At 48.0% G+C, this 20,025-nt stretch overlaps 9 protein-coding genes across 10 annotated transcripts; 3 read left to right on the plus strand and 6 right to left on the minus strand.

The window, feature by feature from the left end:
- Positions 1 to 4,558: 4,558 nt before the first annotated feature.
- Positions 4,559 to 6,882, minus strand: E1B28_001084 (uncharacterized protein). Its single transcript, XM_043146982.1, has 4 exons — positions 6,680 to 6,882; positions 6,293 to 6,629; positions 5,756 to 6,242; positions 4,559 to 5,702 (listed from the first exon to the last, which is right to left on the minus strand). The coding sequence occupies exons 1-4, from the start codon at positions 6,829 to 6,831 to the stop codon at positions 4,729 to 4,731; spliced, it is 1,950 nt and encodes a 649-aa protein (XP_043015687.1). The 5' UTR covers positions 6,832 to 6,882; the 3' UTR covers positions 4,559 to 4,728.
- Positions 6,883 to 6,958: 76 nt separating this feature from the next.
- On the minus strand, positions 6,959 to 7,327 carry E1B28_001085 (uncharacterized protein; the record flags this gene model as incomplete). The annotated part of the gene is made up of 1 exon (XM_043146983.1): positions 6,959 to 7,327. One exon carries the CDS (start codon positions 7,325 to 7,327, stop codon positions 6,959 to 6,961), a length of 369 nt encoding a protein of 122 aa, XP_043015688.1.
- Positions 7,328 to 7,449: 122 nt separating this feature from the next.
- On the minus strand, positions 7,450 to 8,427 carry E1B28_001086 (uncharacterized protein; the record flags this gene model as incomplete). The annotated part of the gene is made up of 7 exons (XM_043146984.1): positions 7,450 to 7,526; positions 7,577 to 7,746; positions 7,799 to 7,893; positions 7,945 to 8,032; positions 8,085 to 8,132; positions 8,184 to 8,331; positions 8,388 to 8,427. The coding sequence occupies 7 exons, from the start codon at positions 8,425 to 8,427 to the stop codon at positions 7,450 to 7,452; spliced, it is 666 nt and encodes a 221-aa protein (XP_043015689.1).
- A 38-nt stretch (positions 8,428 to 8,465) lies between these two features.
- Positions 8,466 to 9,385, plus strand: E1B28_001087 (uncharacterized protein). Its single transcript, XM_043146985.1, has 5 exons — positions 8,466 to 8,540; positions 8,593 to 8,644; positions 8,694 to 8,885; positions 8,942 to 9,136; positions 9,191 to 9,385. Exons 3-5 carry the CDS (start codon positions 8,829 to 8,831, stop codon positions 9,308 to 9,310), a joined length of 372 nt encoding a protein of 123 aa, XP_043015690.1. The 5' UTR covers positions 8,466 to 8,540; positions 8,593 to 8,644; positions 8,694 to 8,828; the 3' UTR covers positions 9,311 to 9,385.
- Positions 9,386 to 9,410: 25 nt separating this feature from the next.
- E1B28_001088 (uncharacterized protein) lies at positions 9,411 to 9,858 on the plus strand (the record flags this gene model as incomplete). Its single annotated transcript, XM_043146986.1, has 4 exons — positions 9,411 to 9,524; positions 9,579 to 9,608; positions 9,672 to 9,782; positions 9,850 to 9,858. The coding sequence occupies 4 exons, from the start codon at positions 9,411 to 9,413 to the stop codon at positions 9,856 to 9,858; spliced, it is 264 nt and encodes an 87-aa protein (XP_043015691.1).
- Positions 9,859 to 10,000: 142 nt separating this feature from the next.
- ACTIN2 (Actin-2) lies at positions 10,001 to 11,740 on the minus strand. 2 transcript variants are annotated; one of them, XM_043146987.1, is made up of 9 exons: positions 11,652 to 11,740; positions 11,541 to 11,605; positions 11,269 to 11,467; positions 11,084 to 11,208; positions 10,910 to 11,032; positions 10,668 to 10,857; positions 10,431 to 10,605; positions 10,240 to 10,379; positions 10,001 to 10,182 (listed from the first exon to the last, which is right to left on the minus strand). In XM_043146987.1, the coding sequence occupies exons 1-9, from the start codon at positions 11,703 to 11,705 to the stop codon at positions 10,117 to 10,119; spliced, it is 1,137 nt and encodes a 378-aa protein (XP_043015692.1). In that variant the 5' UTR covers positions 11,706 to 11,740; the 3' UTR covers positions 10,001 to 10,116. The 2 variants fall into 2 exon arrangements, with proteins under 2 accessions (XP_043015692.1, XP_043015693.1); XM_043146988.1 differs by having other exon boundaries at positions 10,039 to 10,182; positions 11,269 to 11,462.
- Positions 11,741 to 11,775: 35 nt separating this feature from the next.
- On the plus strand, positions 11,776 to 12,584 carry E1B28_001090 (uncharacterized protein; the record flags this gene model as incomplete). The annotated part of the gene is made up of 5 exons (XM_043146989.1): positions 11,776 to 11,884; positions 11,939 to 12,049; positions 12,102 to 12,215; positions 12,266 to 12,362; positions 12,415 to 12,584. The coding sequence occupies exons 1-5, from the start codon at positions 11,834 to 11,836 to the stop codon at positions 12,582 to 12,584; spliced, it is 543 nt and encodes a 180-aa protein (XP_043015694.1). The 5' UTR covers positions 11,776 to 11,833.
- Positions 12,585 to 12,594: 10 nt separating this feature from the next.
- Positions 12,595 to 18,716, minus strand: E1B28_001091 (uncharacterized protein; the record flags this gene model as incomplete). The annotated part of the gene is made up of 26 exons (XM_043146990.1): positions 12,595 to 12,941; positions 12,994 to 13,238; positions 13,289 to 13,459; positions 13,515 to 13,646; positions 13,704 to 13,858; positions 13,907 to 14,012; positions 14,065 to 14,138; positions 14,189 to 14,307; positions 14,359 to 14,392; positions 14,443 to 14,570; positions 14,620 to 14,728; positions 14,786 to 14,809; positions 14,863 to 14,961; positions 15,017 to 15,031; positions 15,084 to 15,138; positions 15,202 to 15,233; positions 15,285 to 15,330; positions 15,377 to 15,719; positions 15,774 to 16,025; positions 16,079 to 16,120; positions 16,177 to 16,288; positions 16,340 to 16,964; positions 17,012 to 17,125; positions 17,175 to 17,231; positions 17,283 to 18,438; positions 18,497 to 18,716. The coding sequence occupies 26 exons, from the start codon at positions 18,714 to 18,716 to the stop codon at positions 12,595 to 12,597; spliced, it is 4,812 nt and encodes a 1,603-aa protein (XP_043015695.1).
- Positions 18,717 to 18,917: 201 nt separating this feature from the next.
- E1B28_001092 (uncharacterized protein) lies at positions 18,918 to 20,024 on the minus strand (the record flags this gene model as incomplete). Its single annotated transcript, XM_043146991.1, has 5 exons — positions 18,918 to 19,017; positions 19,073 to 19,093; positions 19,153 to 19,570; positions 19,643 to 19,925; positions 19,977 to 20,024. 5 exons carry the CDS (start codon positions 20,022 to 20,024, stop codon positions 18,918 to 18,920), a joined length of 870 nt encoding a protein of 289 aa, XP_043015696.1.
- Position 20,025: the final 1 nt, after the last annotated feature.

Consider the following 20,025-nt stretch of genomic DNA (forward strand, 5'->3'; position numbering starts at 1 on the left):
CTAAGAGTCAGCCGCGAAGGCAGTTTTCATGCGAGGACCGAACTCTTCTGCTCGTCGCTTTCCTCACCCTGTTCACCAAATTCTCCGTAGCTAGCTCTGGGGCTTTCTGAATAAGCGCTTTGGAAATCATTGTCTGACTCATCAGTCAATGACTTGGGTGGGACTTTAGGATGAGGATGCAAGGAAGAATTGAGAGCAGTCGCGTGATGATCCGACTCATCCTCATTCGGAGAAGTGGAAGATTTGTAGCGAGTCATACTCAAGGGTGCCCCAGGCGCGAGCTTGGGAACTGATGGCTCTGGGGTGCTACGGAAGCTCGCTGTGCGACTTTCTGATAGGCGTCTGGGCGTGTCATACCCGGGATCTTGAATTGAGGTGGTCCTGGTGTGAGTGCGTATGGATGAAGTTTCCATATTGGAACTACGACTGGTTTGTGTGGAGGACGCGGTGTTGCTTCGACGTCGGTTTTTTCGACCTCTAGGTGGCCGAGCACGAGCGGCGTGGGCACTCTCAGAAAGGTCGGTATCACTGTCTTGCTCAGCGACCTGGTTCCTCCTCCATTTGGCTGTTCGTCTGTCAGTAGTCAAAGCAGTTTCCAGCTGAAGTAGCACGGCAGTCAGAAAAAAACTTCGAGCAAACAAACATGAACACACACACCTTCTGCTGAATCTCAAGGACTTTCTGCGCGATCTTGTCGCTCTTTTGGCTGATGCCCTCATCTACAGCATTCATTCCATCCTGAGGGATATCCTGTTCCGAGGCGGAGAAGCGTTTCTTCTTGGGCGAATAGACAATCTCTTCTTCACCCTCTTCAATGGTCCCTGTCTCTCGTTCGGTGACATAGGGAGTCGATTCAACACCCTCATAAGATTCGGCTAGAGTGGATTCGGTCCCAAACGAACGCTGCCTGGACCTTGCAGTGGGATCACTAAAACTAGTCTTTCGTGACCTCGGAGCAGAAAAATTCGATAAGCTGCTGCTGGGTCGAGAGCCTCCAGGATCGGAGTCAGCTATACCGACAGTCATGGACACCAGAGCCTTTTCGATTTGGGCTTCAACTTCGGCAATCATTTCGGCACGTTCCCGTTCCATTTGTTCCATGGTAGACTTCATCTGTACAAGTTCCAGCATGGCGTCGTGATGTGCATGTTCAGTGTCCTTGAGCTCTACAAATGGTCAATTTAGCTCGAGTAGCCCATGTAGAAACGACGGTGGATCTCACGATTCTGTAACTTTGTCTTTTCAGCTGACGTCAACGTAACGAGGCCAGAGAGACGCTTCGTCTCGCGTTGCTCCTTGTTGATCTTGGCTCTCAGTTGATTTGCTTCAGCGCTCAACTTTTCGGCATATTGCTCAAATGTGATGAACTTGTCTCTCCAGAGATCTGATTCGGTCATCAAAAAGTTGAGCCGCCTAGACAAGCGACCGATTTTCGTTTCTAGGTCGTCCCTGGCGTCAACGAAAGCCATTGCCCGTTTACGAATGGACAATTGGATGTATTGCTCGGCAGCGGTGAGGTGAGGCTGGCGCCTGACTGATCCAAACAGGCTGATTCGTTTGAAAAATGACGGCTTTTTGAACTGACAATGAATATGAGAATGAAGGAGTCATGGAAGCCGAAAAAAACAAACCTTTTCTTGAAGGACAACATCGAAGGCTTGAATGATTCGGGTCGAGTTCCACCATTCTGGAGGTTTGATCTGATCAGCAACAGCAGCAGATGATCCTGCACGTTTGGCCTGAATTTTGCAGACTGGTCTGAAGCGACCGGCAGGGAAAGCCTCCTTGAATTCACTGTCGGCAACAAGTCAGAACGATCGTCAGGGGTGAAAGGAGATTCTACCTCGGTACAGAATGATCTGGATGATAATGCGAATCAAAGGCAGCCAAGATTTTTTGCCTGTACTTTTCGCGCTGTTGCTTGGTAGACACAGACCCTGGAGGAGGTGAGTGGCAACTCCTGTGTGATGTTTGGAATTGAGACTAAGATCCCTCTGAAGCGAGTAACTCACAGATAATTCATATCCCTGAGTATCAATTAGTACTGTGCATGTGATGAATAGAAGGCAGCTTACAAGTCGCATATACAAACCTCTGGAGCTGGCCTGACACTATATCGAGCCTCGGTGGCAAGGCCCATGAGCCAGGGGCCGGGGTCATCGACGTATATTTTGGCATCGCGGGAATGGACGGCAGGAAGGGAGATCCCGTTCCATCCCCGGAGCTCGACAAGGTACTTGATGGTCGATACCGCAATCTACGATTGTGTGAGTCACAGTCACGGAATACACACGTAATATCACGGTCACATACCCCGAGCATCGCGGGATAGCGAGAGAAGAACAACACGCGACCAGTCGGCGACAAGGCGATCTGTGGGAGTCTCCATGTCAACGAACCGTTGGAATGATGACGTCATCCGTACCTCGCAAATGGTCAAGATGTTGTCAACATTCAAACATTTGAACAGCGGCCACATCGTGAAATTAATGTCGACCAAACCACGCCCGAAGTCGAGCCCGCCAGGGAAGCGAGCGATCACCTCCAGGTTGCCATCCCCACTTTCACCTCTAGGACTGGCATCCAGTTTCACCAGTTCGCCAGCCCTTGGCGCTGGGTACGCGAGGATCTTGGAAATCTGAAGTGTATGCGACTGGACGTCCTTGGAAAACCTCGCCCAAGAAAGAGTCAGGTAGTCTCGCATGATGTCGTACACAGGATGGCGAGATACGAGAGCTGCGAGGGAGCAAGTTAAGAACAACATCATGCAAATCGAAACACCAACTTACTGAGCGCGTAAGGAAGCCAAAAAACGGTGTCTCCGGGTAGGAAAAGTGTACTCTCTCCAGGGTTGTGTCCACCGACGGTACTCGCAATCTCGAATTCGCTTTCGCTTACAGCACCCTCAGCCTCTGTTTCACCACCATCTGTATCTGCGTCCGCCCAGGGTCCTCGAGAGTTCCTTCGTGCACTTCTTCTGGCTTGCAAGGCGGGGTCCGAATGGTCACGCACTCCAGATGCGTCTGACCGCAAGTTCTTTAGACGTGACGCCATAACGGACTGAGCAGATTCTTTTCGTGACCTCGACGCTTCAAGTGTCCGGCGGATAGCAGCGCTACGCTCGGCATCCGCATGGGACCAAACCGTCAAACAGACTCCGTGGTACGTGACCGTTGCTGAAGAAGGAAGACCGTTATTTTCTGAGTGTACGTTGGGTGGTGCCGTGGTCTGGTGTCCAACCAAACTCGTAGGGCCGAGATAAGCAGACGATGGTTTCGCGTATGGGTCATCGGAGTATGGGTTCGCCAACGAGACAACCGATCGGTCCCCGGTTGTAAGGACAGATGTTCTCAACAAATCACCCGAAGGTGTAGGTGCCAGGGGTGTGTTGGGAGCCGGAAGAGTGAAAGTGAACGAATGGACTGTCGACCCGGGCTGGAGAGTCGACGCAATGATCTCTACCTCACGGGTGAAGGAGAGCTAAATTTTTTTAAATAATGAGATGAGTCGGTTGCGGGCAAAAGTAAAAGGATCTTTAAGAGGACGAACTTTGAGAGCTTTTGAGAGCATCTTGCCCACATCTTGTTTGCTCAGTGCCCCAGCACCTTTCGCGACCTCCTCAATTCTTCCTCGTTTCTTCTTCTTACCGCCACCGGCACCTGGGCTAACGGTGCTCCCCAACACCTCGGGACGCCACCAGCGATTTACGGCACCCTCGCTGTGGTGAAGTCCAAGCACAGAGTCGGGATCTGAAAGAGTCCATGTTTGGGGTGACTTCGGAAGACCGGAAACGACGTATAAAGAAGTGAGAGAAGTAGAGGTCATGGAAGGTAGCGGCGACGGATCGCGAGCAGAACGAGTGGAGACAATTGAAGTACGACGTGAAACAGGAACAGGTTCCATACTTCTGCGATGCCTGATCCCTAGAACTCTGGAAGCCTTGTCCGCACGATGAAAAGTTGATTCAGAAGGAATCCGTTGGCCGACTACTGTAGACAGGTCGACGTAGTCTAGTTCATCGGCGAGGGTGATGGTAGGAGCAGAGTCAGCCTGTGCATCACTAGGAACCGTCTGAAAGCGGGAAACCTCCTGATTTGGCTCCGGTAGACGCCCCTGCGTGGTCTTGTCCCCTGTTTCAGGTCTCCGACTCATGAGTAAAGGAATGTAGTCTTTTGAATGAAGGAATGTAGTCTCTTGTTGAAGGACAGTAAGAGGTCGAAAGGAAAAAGAGAACGAAACTCCACTTCAGTTCTCACAAGTACACTCTCGCTTAATCTTAAAACATTTGATCCTGACTCCGTACACATGTTCGCTTAATTTCCCCTCAATACCCACCAATTATTACTAGTGTCTCTTAATAGCCCCCTGGCCTCCGCATTCTCGACGGTGTGGACCTTGCAGAAAAATCCTTTGCGCGATCACGTGGTGAGGAGAACAGAAGAAAAAACGAACGTGCAATTGTCCCATTTGTGCGACGACCCTGCAATGAGGACGGGGACGGGGTCCGAATAAAATGCTTACACCCCTACAGCCTCCGCTGAGACTTCGCCGTCAGATTCGATTTCCCACCTCAAGTGTGAGCGCTTCTTCAATATATCATCCATATGGATGAACATAAATGAAATCTAAGCCCTAAAAATCCGTTCATCTACCTACTGACGACATCTCTCATATCAGGACAACATCATGACCTGCAATACAAAAATTACGAGGCCCTAGCTACTCTCTTTATCTCTTTCCGGTTTTTCCAAACCATTTCCACGCTCTAGCACCTCTTCCTTCCGCACTCCCTGAGGCCGGCCGTTCATCATTATTGGTATCCAAAGACTGGGGCACAGAGAGATCTTCTGTCCGATTTTGCATCGAAGGAGCAACCGCGGCCCTCCTGATCATATCTCCTTCGCTAACAGTCCTCCGTCTTGCGTCCGTGTCATCACAGGACCGTCTCTGCCGGGGGTGCCCGATGCCAATCCCTGGACTGAGAACGCTATCATCACCGTTGAGAGTGGACCCAACACCTGTACTCAAGTTACTGCTCCTCCTTCGCCTTTCTTTTGGAACGATGACGAAACCCGGACTGACAGGTGACAGTCCGATCTGAAATCCTGCCCCGGCCAAGGCAGAAACACTCGGGAGTGGAGGAGACAGTGATGGCCCTCGTGTATTAGAAGAATTAAAGTAGGAAATACGGTTGTGTCTGTACGTGGAGGATTGGGTATACGACGGTTCCAATGTTGGCCTTCGTCGATGCATTGTATTTGTCCGTGACCGTGTATGTTTCGAATTAGATCCGGGTCCAAATGTTGGAGATGTGTGGGATATTGTTCTTGGGGTCGCGAGGATGTCCGGGGTAGAAGCGTTGGAATTCAAAAGTGGCTCGGACATCGTCCCCCACTCTTCTGTGGAGCCCCCATCCTCACCATTGGGGTCCTGATGGGTCGGTGTCCAGTGACTTGACTCGCCTACTTCAATGTCAATCGGACTGGTACTATCTTCAATGTCCGAGACAAGTTCAGTGGAATTGTTCCATGACAGATCCACCGCCCCTCCCCCTGCGTGTATGCTGACAACCCAAACTCCTGCCAGAAGTATGACTATTCCTAACGCGACGAGGCAAAGATACAAAGGGGCGATGAGGGAAAACTGATCAAAGTAGACCAAGCCATTCACGATGGACGAGAGATTGTAGAAACAGAAAGCCGCTATAATCAAATCAACAAATGATTGAACCACAACGAGAGGGAGCGACACGTACAAGGACACACTAGTGTTGGATCTGCCAATATCAACGCTTTATGGAGATACCACAACTGAAGTAGTGCAAACACCACAAGTCCTAGAACAAGTACCCAAGATTCCCATCTCCAAAATTGATTATCGCCTTGTATGGTCAAAAGTAGCAGCTCAACGCCACTCTTGGCGAATAACAAGCACATTCCTGATAGAATACCAGAGAATGAAGCATAGGATATCGCTAGTAATAGCCTAGTGCGATGAAAATTTGGAGAGTATGCACCGTCTTTCAGGCTCCTTGTAGACGCAAAGGACGGTGCGCGTGACGCGACTTCCGTCGATTTGGGAAGAAGGGGAGTGCGCTCTGAAGATATGACATCTTCAACAGTCTGGGTCACGCCTGTAGTGAGATTTGAAGGGTTAGAAAGGTGAGTTGGAGGAGTGCGTGGGGTGGACGGTTCTGTAACATGGGAAAACAATTTATAAAGTCGGTATTCGGTGAGGTGCGTCTGTCATTCCAGTTTGAGTCCAGATTCTTTGATTCATGAATGCAACTCACAATGGCTAGGCTGATTGCAACGACAACACCAAGGAGGGAAAAGTAGATAACGAAAGTCGGTCGCCGAAATAGATCCAATAAGTTTTGCAGTGATCGTGTGGGTTCCGGTACCATTCCAAATTCGGCTATGAGGACGGCCCCTCCAGCAATCAAAAGAGTACCGACCACCATCCATACCGAGAAAACATCACCCAGGAGAATCCGAGAAAAAAAAGCATTCCAAAGAAGGGATACGGCACCAAGAGGTGCCAATATAACGACAGGTAAGGATGCGATTTGTACCAAAGAACCCAGAATATTGGACGATATAAAGATGGCAAATCCGAGAAGCCAGAGGCTAGATGAATGATCAGTTTTCTTCAATCAGCTTCTTAGACCGAGACTTACGGTCGTCGATGCTCCAAGCGTTGTTCATGTTCTGGAAGTTGACCGTTTAAAACATGGCTTTTGCGTTGTATCGTGAGGCCTAATGATTGCACGAAGGAGGCAAGTAAGCCGATAGTAATCCCTAACGCAATAGAGATGTGTGTTTCGGCCATACGATAAGTTACTCGCACTGGCAGGATGGAGGTTGCATGTAAGGTAAGGTGATGGTGCACGTGCAACATAACACAAGAGCTTGCATGTTCATTCTTGTATTTCAAGTTCCTTACTCTATAGTACATCTCAGGCACTCCATAAATGCAAGCTATGATCATAGAATGAACAACTCGCAATGACGCTTTCACCATTGTTTCCTGGCTTAAACGACCAATCTGCGCCATATGCCAGTGACTCGTGGTCATCATATCTCTTACTAACATGCGCAGAATACTTGTCGGAGTCAAAGTGCACCACTTTGAAGCCATCATGCATACACGCGACCAAAAGATCGTTTTTGTGGGACGGGTGCCATTTTACTCTCCAGGCACCACCACCAACGTCGACTTCCATAAGAGGTGTTTGTGGTTGCCGAACATCAAGCAATCGAACGCGGCTGTCGTAGCTGTGAACGTGAACATTGATCAAAAGGTGTCTCACAAAACATCGTGACATGGAACTTCCCTTCCCACCGCGATGAAGTTTTCCAGATGAGGATGACACTGTATCGCTGTAACTCCGGCATCGAACCTGAGGTTGAATACATGAATGGCCCTCAAAGGGGGGAAAAGTCGTTTCTACATTTTGTTCAGGAATATCGGTCTTGTCAAGTCTTCTCTAAGGTCCCAGGCCTTGAACTTGAGATCATCACCACCTATACTAGAGTCAGCTTCTAAAGAACTTGCAGTTATACAAGGTGCAAACCTGAGTATATGAGGTTGGTATTCCAATAATCCCAAGCGGTGATCCATGGCTCATAATCATGGGCCCGCCACAATCTGACACTAGATCTGAACGAAGACTGGGAGACGTTATCAACATTTAAGATGCAAAGGTCACCGTTTGAAAGAGAGGCGACGATGTGATCTGAGTCACTAGCGATGAATAGTGAGTCCCGACGATGATTAGAAGGCAAAGGCGACATACGCAGTTTGACGTCGACGGTTAGACCAGTCCAAGGACAAGCATAGCGTCTCCGAGGATGGAGCTACTCGGATAGAAGCCACAGTTCCGAGTTGAGACTGCGAGACACGCCTTCAGTTAACCTTGTTGCGAGACTTGACAGTTCAAACCTTGTCTCGATCCCATTCATGTAGACTAATATTCCCTCCCGAGTCGGCGATTCCCAGCAATGGGCGGTTAGATGCGGATTTGTGTGACCTAAGGGCGGTATTAACATCAGACATCGTGTTCAATTGTCCTCGGCGAGTACCATTTCATGTCTAGCACCGCTGGAAGGTCGATGTGTTGTATCTTTTCACTAAAAACAGTGTTCAGAGTGAACGTAGCTTGAGTTTAAAGACATACGTACGCAGAAATATGAGACTCATCCGAGGACCATTTGTAAATCAGGCACTGCCCAACTCTGTTTTGGCCAGCGATATTTGAAGTCTGTCCCTCCAACAGCTTATACGTGCCACAAGCGAAGATATCCGAAGTAGAATCGGGACAGAATTCCACTATTCCAACCACGGTCAGGAAGCTATGGTCATGTACAGTGAGAGGACGAAAAGACCTGAATCCGCAGGATAAACCGTGTCAATTTTTATAGACATGGTAGACATGAAGTATAGTCAGGCCTTGTCACAAAGTTGGTCACGACCAGCTCCCGACCACCATGACACGGACTCGGACTTGGTTCATTATGACTCTGTTTTTCTTGTACTTTGTAAGTTTTTAATCCAGAAGAGCTATGTAATTCTGCGGCTGACTATTCAAAGATGAACGTAAATGCCATCTTGAATAAATGGGAGGCAACCAGTTTTTGCAAATGTACAGAATTTCGCGTCGTTCCTGCTTTCTGTACTGATAGTGGTGCTAGGCATCTGTTTCCAATCCAATTATTCAATACTACACCTTACACTTCCAGATAATCCCTCCCAGCCTTGTTTATCCTGTACAAAACAATGGTGTCTTAACCAAAATCTTCCGATTTGTGCTGGTGCCAAATTGGGCGATGCGGACCCAGACACGGCCACCGGAAAGGAAGGGGATGTTGAGGCAAGATGTTTCCGTACGTATCGAGATTCTCTCTTTGAAGTTTGCATTTTTGAAGTGTCGTAATGCCAGAACGAGATTCTCCAAGAGATCAGCTCGGTGCGTATCTCGTTCCAGAAATTTGCGAATGTTGATACTGGAACGATTGGATCAGTTGTCACCCTCTACCTACTGATAGTATTCGGATTGTTACTGGGGGCAGGCATCAAGAACAGAATGGAAAAGGCAGGATTCAATGTGGCGCTAGGTCGAACCAACTGGTGGGAGGTAAGCTCTACTTGGTTGCTGCGCGTCCAGAAATTCACTTTATCCTTAACCTAGACATGGATGAACCGACGACCTTTGGAAAGTATTGGCCTCTCGCGTTTCACCAATAGTTATCGAAGGGAGGGGAATTTATCCTCAGGACGAGGCTACATACCTGTCTCTAATCCTCGATAGTGTGTGTGTTAGTCGTCAGATGTAGACTGTAGCATTTTATTACCTATCATTGGCTCGTGACAATCTTACCCACGACGTTCACGATTATAATTCTAAGGTGATGGGGTCACTCTGTTCTAAGCCCGACGCTCATAGTGGGTCTCATACTGTCGTTGGTTCTTCTGGACCCGCTACACAGCCCCATTCCAATCCCGAAGATCGTCGTAATGCAGCGGTCTGTACAACTCCCGTTACGATTCGACACTCATGCACTCAGTTTCATCCACAGGCAGAAGCAGCTGAACGTCGACTGAAGGCGGTCAGTTCTAGCTGCTATTCGACCGTTTCAATTCCTAAACCTGATCTGCTCGTACCTGAATAGGCCCAAGAGCGTGGTACAAATGCATCCAATCCCAACAGAGGTCAACTGGCAGCGAAAGCTGGAAAACCAGTGAAATTCACACCTGAACAGCGAGAGGAAGAGAGGCTTGTGGTGCGTGTTACAGTTTATTGAGTTACGCTTGCGCTCCTCGCTGACTGATGTGCTCATACTCTCATAGTGGGACTAAGATATTATGACTATGGTTTATTCACTGCTCTGAATGGTTGAAGACGTCAAAAATCTCACTTGAATCCCAACTGTGATACCAACCTCCACGATGGTCGATTAGATCGATAATACCCCGACGGTACATACAGGCTGCATGATCTATTCAAGTGAAAGAAATATTATAATGAGTTATCAATATGAATAGTGGCGGGTATCATAAAAGAAGGTGTGATATCGGAACGGCCGAACGAAGACAAGTGAACCATCTAGTCTCGAGCTAGAATCCCGCTTTCTTGTGAATGATATCCGGATCTTCTTGGTATTCTTCTGCAGAAACCCACATCTGAAACTCAACTGTGAGCATCACATGATCTAAACGGGGATGAAGGCGTAGCTGTACCTTCTTGAAAGCGTTTAAACCCGCAAGAATCGACCCTCCTATCCAAGTGGAATATTTCCGTTCGGGAGGTGCGTATATCTTAATCTTTACATCCTTGAGTGCGAGCTTCTTCACTTCGTTCAGTAGCCTATCACCGAAGCCTGAAATGGAGATTTAAATCCTTGAATAGGAGTAAACACACCACCACCGACCTCTGCATAACGTACTTCCACCACTTAGAACAATATTAGAGAAGAGACTCTTTCGCAGGTCAAGGTCCACTCGATTAATCGAATCTACAACCACTTGATGAACGCCTGCGTATTCCTGACCAATCAACTCGGGGTTGAATAATATTTCGGGAGCTCGGAAACGTTCTGCACTAAGCTAAACAGGGAGAAAGAAGTAAGGTGTGGTCCCACTTGTACAAAAAGAAATGAGATATCAACCTGGACTACGTTACCATCTGGCAGTCTAAATTCTTCTTGATGACCCACAGAATCCTTCTCTTCCTTTGCAGGATTCAACGCCACATAACAACATTTCTCCTTCATTGTGCGGACGATTTCTCGTTCAGCGGTGGTGTGAAGGTGATTACCGGACTTCCGCAGTAGCAGTTGTAAGTACTCGGTAACATCCCTGGATAGATATCTTTTAGTTATGATCGATCCTCCATCTCATCTGAACAAACCTTCCAGCCACGTCTACCCGACGAATGGCGTGAGGCATTGAAAAGCCCTCGAAGACAGGTACTGCATGTGTGACACCATCTCCTGAGTCTAGAACGATTCCTGTTGTTCTCCCTGAGGAGTATCTAGGAGGTATATTAACGCATAGAACCGATAAATAATATGGATGTACGTACAATGACAAAACAGCTTGTACTGATGTGTAGAGGGCAGGGACGTTGAATGTATCGAAGAAGATCTGTGCAGCAACATCTCGGTTATTTCTTGGATTTAATGGTGCTTCAGTTAACAGGACAGGATGCTATGACCATAGATAGTGAATATCAGTAATGAGTAACCTGAGTAACCTGGGCAGACGTACTTCTTCACTCAAGGTCCCTAATTCCTCAGCATATATCCAGCTCCATATCCGTTCCATATCATCCCAATCAGTCACGACTCCATGCTCCATCGGATACTTAATCTTCAGCAACCCTCTAAATTCCTGTGCGCGTCTACCAATGAAGACATCCCCCTCCAGCGCGCCTGCCATAACGCGTACATGCTTAGGTCGACCTACACTGATATCAAGGCATAGAGAAGGCGGTTGAATCATTCAGAAAAAATGGAGTAGGCTGAGTGATAATAACGCACAACGACGGGAAGAAACATTTGGGATGGTCTTGACCCGCAAAGCCAGCTTTTATGGTTCCAGAGCCCTGAAACTATTGAGGCGAAAATTCAGTGGTACGAGTAAGGACGCACATTGTCGATAACAACAGGCTGGTTCGTGAGCACATCGTCAAATTCTCCAGACATGGAGAAGGAAGGAAAGGGAGGATTGGAGAACGTGACGAATTCATAGTTGCAGTGCGTTACGCGACCCACAGGCGCATTCCCTTCCTCCACTACAGTCAACGTGTAAAACTGAATATTTACCGGCCACAATGGACTTCATTCAGCGCCTTGATCCATCCAAACTTGTTCAAGCTGGGACGGTAAGCTATTCGTCACTTCGGTGGCGTAGCCAATCCTCATGATTGAAATTCCAGTGGCTGTCGTTCATCACCGCCTTGTTTACTTCACCTTCCTATAATCTTCCCATCTTTCTCTTTGGTTCTTATGCTCAGGAGAACAACGAGGCATCCCAATCACTACAAACCGTGCGGGTTCTGTAAATTTCATGTTTTCAAAGTTCTGACCCTCCTCCTCAAGTTCACCGCCCTACTCGGGGGCTCTTGTGTCATCGATATTGTGTGGATGATCATAAACAGTTCCAAGCAAGGAAGGTTTTCTAGATTCTTGACCATCCTTCTTTTGCTTCTGAAAGTCAGTATTTACATTTTCGTGGTTACTGCATCCAACTCAATGTAACGCAGATCCCCACTTTCCTGGCTTTCGGACTATCTCTCCGCCAAAGAGGCGCTCAGTTTGGTGGTTTGGGAATCAGAGGAAATGATTTGAGCGGCCCAACTGGTGAGAGCCCGCATATTAAAGACTTGAATTAATATAACCCCCTCCATCGTAGTTTGGTCTATGCCTGGAGGGTTTACATCCACCGGCCGTGATGGCTACCAGGCGATGGATGAAGAAAGTCACGTCGAATCTAATAGACCTCCTCCGCTTCCAGTGAACTCGACGACAGTCCCTCCTCCAACTACAAATATGGGTGGGCCTGGAGCATACCAAACCTTGTAAATCATCTCGATTATCCCCTATAAGCCTCCTCTTCCACTGCTAGCATGTCGTCGCCTTCATCTTCCTTCTCTGCTTGGAAATTTGTGTCTGAGGAGCCGTCTGACAAGTCGCCCGTATTTAATTGCCGGATCAAATCTTCAACGGTTTCCAGCAAATCTGTACTGTGTTCTGCGCCTTTGCGAATAAATAACCAAGGACAGTCTAGCGATATGCACGTAACTGTTTCCCCTTGCGAAAGTCCGGCACAGGATATACATACACCATGCGAATGCATGAGCCGTCGCTCTCCCTCTGCCAGTCGCGTGAGAAGACTGGTTTGTGATAACGCAGTGCTGTCGCGGCATCGATAGCAGAGGCCTGTGGAATGGATCTGAGTTCGCACTGTTGTATGCCAATACAGAAAGCAAACCTTGCAAAGTGAAGTCGCCACATGTTAGGCAGTGCGCGTTGTCAAAATGCTCGTGAATGTTGAATCTTTCGGAGATGATTATGCCCGTTGAATCTTTCTTGCTTGGTGAAACGACCTCGAGGCTTTTCGGTCTAGGCATGTCATTGAACCACTGGCGGACATCGGCACCAACTAGATTGAAGATTCGCTCAAGGGGCGGAATGAGCACCCTTGTAATATAGTACATTGCATCTAAATGAAGATTGCTAGGAGATCTCAGACTGGGGCAACCATCGGTGATGGTAGGTTAGCTTACCCAGCCGCTAGAAACTCCATCGGATCCATTGCTCTGTCGACGAGTCTCGTGCCAGGGAGACCGCGCACTACGACATAGGGAACTCGTTCACCGTACTGCGGTTCATCGTTTGGGTCGAGAAGAGACCTTTTGGCGGCTACCGCAGCTCCTGGTGGAGGGGCTACCTTTTTCCTAGTCGCGAAAACTTGTCAGAACCGGTAAGAGAAGGAAGACAGCGAGAACATACTCGTACGTCCCCAACCTCACTTCCTTCGCAAAAATAAAATCGCGGACGGGTAATCTGCCCTCAAGAAGCTTTCCCCATACATCGTGACAATATTCCTTGACTTCACTCAGGTCCTGAGTTTGAAAGAGAATTCTACGATCGCATTCAGACCAGATGTAAATCGGAGTGTATATGGACCAAAAAACGAACTTCAGACAAGTTTCTGTCATCATTTGTGCCGCCCTAACACCATCCCGTCGTACTGTTTCAATACCCTTAGCATCGAAAACCGGAGTGTCGTCGGGGGATTCAAATTTCCAGCCTACATATCGTTTCTTGGCTAGGAGGACACAAGGGTGATAAACCTGGCACAATTTTAGTCCTGAAAGCTGGTGACAATCGGAACTTTGCACCTTCTCAAACTTGAGGACCATGGGCTTCGGGTTTTGTCGAGTGATTGTATCTGCTATCTCTTGCCCAAGAATGAAGGCCTGCTCTCGTGTTCTTCCTGGAAGGTAGCTGGGGAGAGGAAAGTGAAGGACTACTGTACGAGAGGTTGGAGTACCCTTACATGAATAAACTGTCCGTGTCCCCATATACTACTTCTGCGTTCCACCTTGTCGTCTCAGTAATGAACTTGATCGCCTTCATTTCACGTGAGTATGGAATATCAAATGTCGAACAAAGTGAATTACCTTCTCGAGTGTTTCACGACCAGCTTGCACAATGCTGTCGGCGATCTCTACTGCAGGCATTCGACCGGAAAAGCTTGCGCTTGTGTACCCATAGGTCACATTGGCTATGTACTTTAGACCTGGAAAGACTGTGAGCCACGCAAGCGACTTTGTGCATTGTTATCGGATACCAAGTTGCCTCGCATTTAGGATGCGCGTGAGTACCTGACCCAAGTCTGAGTGCCACAACACAGTTTGGGTGCGATCTAACTCACCCGATCACTTTTGACGCTCTTCATCGCTGTCTTAACCATGACTCGGGTGTCCAATAACTCCGTTAGCATACGCGGAAGTAGGCCCTTTCGTACATGGGATCTAACGAAGACGAGCCCATTGGGTGAAACTGAGAATCGGTCAAGATGAGGACTCGATAGCACATACACAACACTTGCCCGTGATATCCTCATGAAGCTTTGTTAGAAGGCCGGGAACTCGAGGTAGATTATCAATGACTCCAAACTTGTTCCTTCCCTGGAAATCTACAACTCGTCCCAAACAGGTCTGGCTCCAGCCGGTCAGATGCCGTCGGCTGATACAACACTTCCTGGTCCTACTTACCGAGTAACAGTAATTTCGAGACACCTGCAACATTGTAAAGGAGGAAAGCACTCATCCTCAAAGTGAGCAGGGCTTACCATAATCGAGGGATAAAGACTTTGAAAGTCAAGCACTACGAGCGGGCTATTGTAAAAAGCGGATTGAGGTTCCATAACCAAAGGAAGGCATTCGGCGGCCTGTTGGCAGAAAGATTGAATATTGAAGCTTCAATGCAATGGCTCATATGCGTACATTCTGCTTGCCGACCTATAGCATGGATCAGGCAATGGATAACGATCAAAGGTCAAACCTTACTTACATCCTTCTTGCTGGGCGAGATAAATACAAAGCTCTCTGGTTTGGCTATGCGAGCCCTAGGTGTCAGCAAGTAGATCAGTCTTGACAACGTGGGGGAATCGAATGTGAGCGGAACTTACATGAAAGATTCTACTTTGAACTGCGACCCTCTCTGATCGAGGTCCCTGAGATTTTGAACAGAAAAGGGTTCGAGATTACTTACGCTGATGACAGAGTAAAAATCCACTCCAAATACACGAGCAAACTCTCTAGGATGATGTGAGCTTTAGGTTTAATACAGGCGCTAGAACCTACGCGGTTTTTGTTAACATCTCCGATTGATTCAAGAGGTCGAGGTTCATTGCCGTTCGACCGATGAAATACCGTAAGACAAAGAAGTTATGACGAGGCGTTTGGCTCCTGCACCATTCCGAAAGAGCACCAGAGCTGTACTTTGGAACTCTTTTTCCGAGAACATTGAAAACTACGTTCTCAAAAGTATAGTTTCCCAGTGTAACTTCCGAACGCATGATGCGCCAAAGATTAAAGACATGGCGACCGGCGACGTGGAGCGTCGTCGTATGACGGGCTTCGTATTGTTCAGAGGAGAAACGAGCTCGTGATGGCGCCCTGGCCAAGATTTCCTCCATCTCGAGTCCTGATGGCGAATATGATAAGAGGTGATAGCGAAAGGATCACAATGAGCACATACCGAAGGTGCCAGCTCGAGCCGAGAGGTATCCCCAAGACGAGTTCTGAATCTCCCACCCTGTGATAAGGTCAGGATTCAAATCAATAACTACGTCCAGAACGTCGTTGATGAGCTCGAGCTCAGTTTGAACGTATTGAACCTTGACTCCCCGTAAACGGTTTCGATAATCTCCTGTAGGATCAGTTATGATGACACGATTAGCTGGCGTTCCTGAGTCGCATGTCTGAAAACTGAAAAACACGGCAAAGAGGGCTCCAAATTGTGTCAAATAGAGGGTTTACTTTAACAAGACGATGGGAGCTTACCATCCTCTTTTGGGTCCGGGAGCCGTCCAGACGCGGAGGGTGCTAACGCAAACAGAGGTTAGGACAAGAAAAGGACATTCAAAAAAATAGTTCTTCACCGAAAGTTTCCAGGGAAAGGACAGACATGTCCTGTCTCCCGCGAGACTCGGCTTTCATTACGAGAGGGGATGCTTTGAGGCCATAAATATTGGCCTGGGTTGGGCCCTTGATCTGAGATCATCAATGAGTAGATGTCGGACAAGGAGCAGCGGTGAGATCGACCTGAGAACGAAAAGATGACTTCGGTTTCATCGCGGTAGCGTCTGGGGAAGACAGCCATTTTTTGACTTCCTTGACGCTGGGTGGAAAATCAGCATATTCCCATCCCTCTATGAACTGTGTTGAAAGCGGTTCCGATCCGAGCATGTATATCGAACCGTTTTGCTCAGCATCATTTGACACCCAATCTTCAAGATTGACTATTCCGTCCCCCCCTTTTAACTCGAACGTTAAGCCAGCGTATTCCCGAGGACCAACTGGTACGTCGCTTTCTTCCGAATAGTAGGGAACTCTATAGATCCGGGAGGGTGTCCCATGAGCCTCTAAAGATTCCATGAGACTGGCCGTCGATGGTACGGCTAAGGCATATATATACCGGTTGGCGTTTGGTGTCAGCTTGAACGGCGTACGAGATAGGCGATGCTTTACTTTGACTCCCACAGTCAAAGTATCGAGAATCGACAACTGAGTTTCCTCATTTTGAACCAATGATGAAGACCCTACACGAGATGTTTCTTCGGAGGCAGATGCTATGGTGCGCCTTCTTTTCCAGGTCCCGCGAACTTCATTCTGAACGCCCTCATCCTCTGCTCTTGTTCGTTTAGGGTGTGGGGGTATATACGGAGATCTGAACGGGATCAACTACTAAAGGTGTCAAGACCTGCTTAAACTCACGGTGAAAGCTGTCGTAGTTCATCTACTACGTCCAAAAACATTCCCTCGTCATCCTCATTTTCGACTTGGTTCAAGCCAGCAAAGAAGCCATTTGAACTATCCGACTCGTCATCGCTACTATGTTGATGAGAACAGCTCGGAGGCTCAACGGAATAGACTTTACCTTGGGTTTCGTGAAGCGAAAATGACATCTTTCGAAGCGCCTTGAGAAAGACCGAGTCTAAGTGCTCTGCCCTTAGTGACCACTATAGTATATACTACAAATCCGTACCTGTCATTGGCATCTGCCAACAGAAATACATCTTCGTCTTCATTCACGTCGTTCTCCGCTACGCTTGAGGTAGACAAGTCATCGGGAAGGGATTCATTGTCTTCGAGCTCGCCGTAATCAACTTCATCCTCCTCCTCCTCTTGATCTCCGATCATACCCTCCTGGTCGTATTCATTCCAGTCAGTATCACCGAACTCTATGTTCTGGGACTCCAACATTGAAACGTCGACGTCTACAGTAGTTTCTTCGTCGACATCCTCCGCCAGGACGCCTTTAGTTTGAACCTTTGCATCTGCGCCATCAGACTTCGACAATGCGCCGTGCCTTCGGCTTGGTTTCCACGTTTTCCATTCCGTTTCCCATAACGCTTCAACACTCTCGAAAGTGGTCATTACGGAGTTTTCCCACCGACGGCTATCGGCATCATTACTGTCAGGAACTACATCACGGCCCCTCTCGCGTTCTACACGTGTGCGTATTTCGTCCCACCATCTAGTCTCTGAAACCCATTCCCCACCAGCCTCCCGAACAACGTCACTGAGTACAGAAGGCATCACAGGAGATGGATCAAGACCGCGAGCGGAACGTCTATTGCGTTCATCTTCCCATAACTCGCGCACACTTGGGATAAACGGCTCATCTGACAATGGTGGTGCAGGGATTTCAAGTTTATGGTGGATATTGCGTGCAGAAAGCTTGTGTCTGTTGAGTATATGGTATGCAGCTACATCCACTTCCAGTTCCATTCGCGATTGGCGAAAGTGCGGAGATATAGGGAATTGTGGTGGAGAGGATTCATCTTCACTTTCACGACCTCGTTCCAGAGCGCTGTCCAGCTCAATCCATCCGCATCCATAGAGTCCAAAGTCACAAAGAAACTGAAGCGTGAAGCTCAGATGGTTCTCATATGTCCGAAAGCGCGTGCTCATGACAGTTCCAGACTGAAGAAGTGTCACGACACGAGACAAACAGGATGGATCGATGACCAGTATTTTGAGGAACGGGGAATACGAACAATGAAAGCCATAAAAATGTATGCCTTTCACTAGGATGACCGCTCTGATGAACTGAGATTTGGATGAGTGAGGGTTGCGTTTAAAAGAGAGGGCAATGGCATGGTTCAAAGAATGTTTGAGACGCGAAGCGTATTTTTTTACTACGAGTTCCGTCAGCGACTGGTAACGAACGCAAAGCAGAGACAGCAAAACACGAACCTTCACGAGATTCTAGACTACCGGTATATTCCACATATAAATAAGGATAGACTTGATGGACGTGAACACAGACTTTCCGACCGTCAGAGCTTGGACCGTATATCCTAATGATAGGTGCCAGGGGTAGCGAGGAATTGTCGAGAGGTCCGGGAGGTGCCAGAGTGTGGTCAATCTGATTTATTTGAACTTTCAAACATGGTTCTTGTGTGACGACCGACATAAAGGTTCAGAGTAAATAAGTCATAAATGAGGATATTGTACAACGGCCAAGTGGTGGTTAAAGTTGAAGCCAGAGTTGACCTGAGCGCTCAAGACAAACAAACAAATCTGAAACTTGTGACTAATTTTTCTACGTGTGTTCATACTATACATTCTAAATTAGATACAGAGGCTCCCCTTTCCTTCAGACTTCGTCCTTTTATTAATTGATTGTCAGAACTTGCCCTCCGGACCAAGTTGACCCAGCGGCAACGTTTTCGAATCCATCAACATATCCTGGCTCAACGCAAACGAAACGTTCCCTGTGCGGTAACGCATGAGCACACCAGACGAATAAGGAAAAAGACCGCGACATACCAACCACCTTCCTCCATATCGCTGTAAAATAATGACACACGTCAGTGATCCACTTTCGGTATTTGCAAATTGATACTCACCCCATCTTGCCACCTGCCTCAGCTTGGGGATTCCAGATCACGACATCTTTGAGATTTTGGCTTCTGATGGATATTTCTCCACCAGGCCAAGTCACCGTATAACTCTGAGACGCATTTGTGTAAACGGAATCCGTGAATTTCTTGACGTCTACACCAGATCTACCTTCTGTTTTCAAGCCTTGTAGACTATCATCGGTTTTATCCTTATATTGAAGACCCTGGAGCGGGGTCACGAACAGTGAATCGGAAGGGGCCCGAATATAATTGTGAAACAGAGCTTGAAATTCGAATTGCTCAGAGAATGAAGTGTTTGTAACGTGTAAATCGGTGCTGAGTTGATGTTCAGCAAGAGTGACGACATAGCTAAGACGGAATGGCTTTGGATAAATGGCAGAGATCTTCTGGGATGGCTCAAGGACTGTGAAGATATCGATATCGATCAGATTCACGGCAATGGGTAATGCTAATCCCCTGGAGACTGAGTACTGACCTAGACGGACGGATACGCCGGCTTCGTTATCCATTACTACACCATCCCATTTCCACAGCTCACTACGAGCAAACCCATGCTGACTCAGGTTTTTGTGGTCGGGATGAGTAGGGGCTCCAAAGCAAGGAAACACGACGGGAATTCCACCACGTACGGCCTTTGATCCGTCTAAAACTGCCTTGGAAGACAAGAATAGACGTTCTAGAGGTTCTGGGTTACTATTCCCCCCGGTCTTCCAAGAGGTTACGGTGGCACCGTAGAGCAGGACTTCGGCGGAGGCACCCTAGTGAAATATTTCAACGACGCCAGAAGCCATTGCTCTCATGATATTTACCTTTGGGTGTTTGAGGATCAACTTATCGTTCAGGTCCTGGACAGGCATG

This window comes from Marasmius oreades, chromosome 1, assembly GCF_018924745.1.
Source record: "Marasmius oreades isolate 03SP1 chromosome 1, whole genome shotgun sequence".
Taxonomy (NCBI): Eukaryota; Fungi; Basidiomycota; class Agaricomycetes; order Agaricales; family Marasmiaceae; genus Marasmius; species Marasmius oreades.